The 5,981-nt window shown below is 50.1% G+C and overlaps 1 protein-coding gene across 1 annotated transcript in view; it reads right to left on the bottom strand.

Moving 5' to 3' along the window:
* Window positions 1-1,672: 1,672 nt before the first annotated feature.
* Window positions 1,673-5,981, bottom strand: part of LOC103669766 (lipopolysaccharide binding protein) — a 23,328-nt gene continuing 19,019 nt past the window's right edge. Inside the window, exons 13-15 of the mRNA XM_008698107.1 lie at window positions 5,119-5,182; window positions 4,227-4,303; window positions 1,673-2,868 (exon numbers count right to left, since the gene is read on the bottom strand). Of these exons, the coding sequence (XP_008696329.1) occupies window positions 2,824-2,868; window positions 4,227-4,303; window positions 5,119-5,182 (186 nt within the window). The 3' untranslated portion in view covers window positions 1,673-2,823. The remainder of the gene's footprint in view (window positions 2,869-4,226; window positions 4,304-5,118; window positions 5,183-5,981) is intronic.

The following is a 5,981-nucleotide window of genomic DNA, read 5'->3' as shown; positions in this document are numbered from 1 at the left end:
TGCAGTCAAGAGCAGGGTCTCCGGGGTGCCGTCTTAGTTTGGTGGGAGGATGAGGTCCATGGTGCAATGAGACTGTGGTCTCACGAACGTTCTCTGACAGCTCAGCGTACTCATCATTAATAGCAGAATGTCTTGTCCCAAAGCCAGTCCTTCTCTACAGGCCTGAGCTGTCCAGGATAGTCAGATGCCCACAGACAGACCTCGGGGTGTCAGAACCCGTTATGGGCCAGCTGTGGGTGCCCTGGACATAGCCCAGCAAGATATGATGACACTCTGTTATAAAATGAATGTGTTTAGTCTCACTGGGTAGGAACGGCCTTTCCTTGCTTTGTGAATAACAAATATTTTGCTCTTTTACAACTAAGTGTTCTTCCCCTGTCTCATAGCAAAATGGTTGCCCCATACTCATCAAGGACTTGCCTGGGCTAGCGTGAGCCTTTTCTTGGAGCCATCCCCTGGGATGTTCTGGAATGTCCTAGAGTGTTCAGAAGGTAGGCGTGTTTGCAAACTAGGCTGGGTTTCTTTTCTTTTCTTTTTTTTTTTTTTTAAGATTTTATTTATTTGTTTGACAGAGAGAGACAGTGAGAGAGGGAACACAAGCAAGGGGAGTGGGACAGGGAGAAGCAGGCCTCCCGCTGAGCAGGGAGCCCGATGCAGGGCTCCATCCCAGGCCCCTGGGATCACAATCTGAGCCGAAGGCAGACGCTTAACAGCTGAGCCACCCAGGCACCCCTAGGCTGAGTTTCTTAAAAATATGCACAGGAGAACAACTTTTCCAGGCATTGTGGCAAACGGTTTTCTAGCACACTCAGGATTTTGAGCTGGTGAGCCCCTACTCCATTGTGGGGCCATATGCAGGCCATGTCAGAGCTCCACCCATCTTCCCACAGCCGTGCACACCAACCTGATTTCTGCCGGCCAGCACTTGTATTTCTTTGCCGGAGAGGCTTCTATGGCTGCTAGAGCCCTCTCTGTGAAAACTAGGAGAGCAGGGAACAAAGGTCCACCAGAAGCTCCCCTCCACCAGGGAGTGGTGGGAGGTGGTGTTTAACTATTCCAGCCCCCGTGGACCTGGGGTGTGCATTCTGAGGAATGTTCTGAGCTGCTCCCAGAGTTTCCCCAGCAGAACTAAGCTGCCATCACCTTTGGTTTGATCGTGTCCCCTTTATAGGCTGCTTTCCCCCACCCATCCCATTTTCTCTGCTCCCCTGGAACTGCCCAGGATCTTCTTCCAAATAAACTACTTGTTTAAACTACTCCCCTCCTTGCACCCGGGGCTGCTTCTGAGGAGCCCAAAGTCAGGCAGGTGGTAATCACATCAGCCATTCACCAGCACCTAGTATGGCCTGGGCAACCCCAAGGACTTGATACGAACTCATGGAGTCCCCAGTCACCTGTGAAGAGGGAGTCCCAGCCACAGTTGTCAGGTGAGGACACAGGACTTGCCCAGGGGCCCAAAGCAAGTACACTGGAGTCCAGGCTGGCTCTTTCCACCAAATCTGAGGCAACACTCTTAAAAGCAGGGACTGGAACTGGGTCTGTGCTGCCTGGACTTCCCCCACGCTGAGTCTACAAACAGGAGAGCCAGTAAGTATGAAATCCCCAACACAGCTAAGTAAGTCCTTTTATGTGGATTACCTAATAGCACCACGACAACGGGCTCAGAAGTGGCTACTGTCATTACCATCCTTATTTTATAGATGAGGACCCTGAGTGGGGGAAGGGACCTGCCCAAGGCCACATGGCTAGTATTGGACGAAGTCCAAGCCTGTCATCTGTCTACCATGGGGATGGATGATGCAGGTGGGCGAGTGAGCCAAAGGAAAGAGGAGAGAGGACGTGAAGCCACGGCCTACCCTGCCGACAGCTGGGTGACAGCGCATTGTCCCATCTTGGAACGTATCGCTGTCACACACAGGGTAAATGGGTCTATTCCTTGTGAATTATCTGTTAGCCGGCAGCTCCATCCAGCTGCTCATTAACACAATAAAAAAAATATCAAACGAGCCTTCTGACTCCCGGTCCCCGGGGGCCCGACTACGTAACTTGGAAATGACTCTGGTAAGTCTGATCAAAGGCTGGTTGTTCAGTAATTAGAAATCATGGCCTCTTCCTCCGGGCTTGGGGCTCATAAACAGCAGTTGGATGAGCTTTTTATCTGGGTCGGACCAAAAACCTACAGGGATCCATTTCTTCCTAATTTACACCCATTTCAATGGAGGAAAGCAGCAGGAGGTTGAGTTTTTGCTCTGGGAGACCCACTGGTTCCCTTGACTGCAGCAGGCAAGAAGCGAGGGCGGGAGCACACACTGAAGCCAGCCCATGAGCGGCCCGTGCACTGAGACGGACAAGCACCTTACAGAGCGGGCGTCAGGGCCAGGTGCAGGGCTGCGTGGGCATCCGTGAGACCATCCAAAGACCCCTTAGACAAAAGAGGGTGGGTGTAGGCAGATTCCGCTAGAGTACCAAGTGGTTCCTTCATCGAACCATTCAATAAATATTTACTGAGGGTCTACTAAGTGCCAGGTGCAGGGATCAGATGGTGACTAGGAAAGGTGACGCCTGCCCTTACAGACAGTACAGGCCAGTGAGGGAAGATGGTCCGTCCTGGGTGAGGTGGGGAAAGTGAAGCCCAGAGTCGGAGAGGGCGTGGGTGCACCTGCCGAGGAGCAGCGTGGGGGCAGAGGCCAGGCAGACCTCTCCCCCAGAGCAGAGAACAGAAAAGTCTTCATCTTCCCAGAATCGCCGGGAATGCGCTGCACATCTGGAAATGCAATTTGCCGCTCCAGCTGTGGCCTCCAAACCCCGGCTGTGTCCCTGCCCTCAAGCTCTCATGTACTGGAGGTTGGTGCCCAGGAACAGGAAGTCCTAGGAGAGACAAGACAGGACAGCATGGCAAAAGCATCCCCTATGCCAAAAAGATGCATCTCCCATATAAAGGGAGGCCCACATCTGGGGAAGCACGAACTCGGCCAGAAACCAGGTCAGCGCATAAATCGCCAACGTGCCTCCATCCCCAAGGTCTCCGTAAAGCACGGCTTTTCCCAGCCACCTTTTCTAAGGTGCCGGTTTATCTGTCATTTCCTGAGATGCTGCTTCCTGGCAGGCCCCATAAATGTCCTTTGTGTCACCTAAATTTTCTCTCCTTCACGAATAACATGAAACTGGGCGCCACTGAGGTTTGCTCGCCTGCCTCCTTGTAAGTTTCCATCCCCCGAAGGGGCGGGAACTCTGAACGGGAGGCAAAGTCCAATTCTCTCCCACAGTGATCCAGCCCTTGCCATTGGGGATCAAACAAAGACCTCAAAAGTCTACTGAACATGAGAGTACAGAATAAATCTTCTGGTGATTTCCTGAGGCCAGCTGCATGAATTGTCAGTCCTTACTTCAAACAACCAGCTGTCTGACTCCTTGTAAACTCTCAGCAGTAGGATGCGGAACATCCCTGGGTCCAAAAGGACGTTGGATATGTCTTTCAAATGCAGCAGCCGGTCAGGGAGTCCATGTCCCTGGCCATGCTGCTGTCCTTCCCTGTCTTTAGTGGCTGTTATTTGCTGGATGTTGACGAAGTACCGGACGCAACACAGCATCTCCTTTACTGCTCGCAGGGCTACCGACCCAGTCATCCCACCTTACAGATGCCATTCTAGAAGGATAACCTGAACCATGGGCACAGACAGACCAGAAAATGCTTGGTCAGGGGCGCTTGGGTGGCGCAGTCGTTAAGCGTCTGCCTTCGGCTCAGGGCGTGATCCCAGGGTCCTGGGATCGAGCCCCACATCAGGCTCCTTGCTCAGCGGGGAGCCTGCTTCTCCCTCTGCCTGCCCCTCCCCCTGCTTGTGCTCTCTCTCTCTCTCTCTGACAAATAAATAAATAAAATCTTTAAAAAAAAGAATTTAGAAGAAATGTTCAAAACTTACAAATGGCTTTCAGAACCTGTGCTGTTGCCATGGCAATGTCTTCAAACATTCCCCCAGGTCACCCACAGTGGAGGCGTGGAAGGCAGTGTGGCACAGGCTGTGTCAAATGCCTCCTGCCCCAGGAGGGGTGCCACTTCTGAAGGACACGTGGATGGCGGCATAGCATCTAGCCGTGCCTGGGGCCCCCCTCCTTTTCTGAGCTGCAGGGCTGAACTGGGTCCTGCCCATTGAGCTATGGCCTCTGAACCTGGAAAACTAACCAACCCCCCTCCCCAAATCCTCAAAAGCCCACTGGAACCCACTGACCTTGTGGATCTCGAGAACAGGGTCATAGAGCCGAATATCCTTGAGCAGAGGAAGGGGGAAGCCTTCTGCCAACATCTCTGTAGGTTGAGGCGTAACATTGAGAGAGATTTGTTAATAAATAACAATTATAAATAAAGTAATAGAAAAAAAGAAGTTTCCCTCTGCCAACTCTATGCACAGTGTACTCCCATTTACTGGTCACCAAAGATTACGAGGCAGATAAGACTATTATTTCCATTTTACCGATAAGGAAATTGAGGCACAGAGTGGCCAAGTTACTTGTCCTAAGTCACACAGCCAGAACTGGGATTTCAACCCAGGCAGTCTGCCCCAGGAGCCTGAGCTCCCAGCCCTGGTGCTATATGGGAGCAGTGGCAGGTATGGGACAGCATACACTCATGGTAAGAAGCTAGCGGGCACCTGCTCTCTGCCCTCCACCCCTGCCCTGCTTTCTGTTGCAGCCAAATGAAGCAGGGCTTCGTGGAAACAGTTTTAGACCTTTATGCTTTATTTTCTGACTAGGGAGTTGGCAATTAACTGAGGACTGTGCGTTCAGATGGCTGCCTGCCCTGTGCCCTTTAATTTTAGCTTGGTCCTTAGTCTTTCACCTGCCATTTCAGGGTATAGGGGGCACACTTCTGTGAGTCCCTTCTTCACATTTCCTGTGCTCCAAAGAGCTGCCTCAGTCCCTAACCCTCACTAGAGCTCTGGAGGGAGAGGAGACCACCTTTAAAAGGCCCATCTCATAGGCCGCTGAAACTCAGAGGAGAAATGACGAAGCTAAGGTCACTCAGCCTACGGGAGAGCCCTGTTTCCCATCTCCAAATTCAGCTCCTTCTCCCTCAAAGAGCACTGTCCTCCTTGACATGGAAAAATCGCTAGTGATTCTTACCATTGACCTTGGGGTAGAGGGTTCTGAGAATGTAGTAGTTGAGCAGCCCCTCCAACAGCGCCACCTGGTGGAGAACAGGAGAAATACACCGTGACCACATGTGCCATTTTGCTCACCAATAAACGTCCACATGGCCACCCTGCCGTGGGGGGTAGTTCTATATGTGCTGACATGGTAAACAAGACTGAAAAAAAGCAAACTTCAGATAGATGCCTGCATCATGCTACTATTTTATAAGATAAAACTATTTTGAGATACACATTTACTTGTGTGCAAAGGGATAGAAATCCTTGGAAGATTATACACCCAACTGTCTTTCCTCTAGGAAGAACATCAAGGTTTGGCTTAGCCTTATCTTTAATTTTTTTTTTTTTTACAATTTAATTTTTTTTCACAGAGTGTTTTCCTGAATTACTTGTGTAATAATTTTTTTTTAAATTCAAAACAAAAATTATGAAATATAACTTTTAACATTCACCATGTAGCTGGTATAGGGCTCAGAGCATTACATATACATGTGATTGAGTTTTCACAATGACCCTTTGAAGTTGATATTACTGCCCCCATTTCACAGACCAGAAAACCGAGGCCCACAGAATGAAAGTGACATTTAGAAACGGGGCAGCAGGGGCAGAACTTGAATCCAGATTTATCTGATTCTATAGTTCTTGCTTTCTGCATTCCATGTTCTGAACACCTGATAAGACGACCTTTTGTGAATCTTTACATATGAATGTTTAACCTCGTGGAACATTTTTACATGCCATGCACAGATGCAATATTAGTGTGTCATTATTCACTTCCTCCTTCATTCCCTGAAAGAGGTCATCCTTTGGGGTCCCTGTGGGCAGCGTCTTTCCCTA

This window comes from Ursus maritimus, unplaced genomic scaffold (assembly GCF_017311325.1).
Source record: "Ursus maritimus isolate PB19 unplaced genomic scaffold, ASM1731132v1 scaffold_22, whole genome shotgun sequence".
Classification (NCBI taxonomy): domain Eukaryota; kingdom Metazoa; phylum Chordata; class Mammalia; order Carnivora; family Ursidae; genus Ursus; species Ursus maritimus.
Note: the sequence above shows the minus strand (reverse complement) of the source record. Positions and strands in the feature narration are given on the sequence as shown.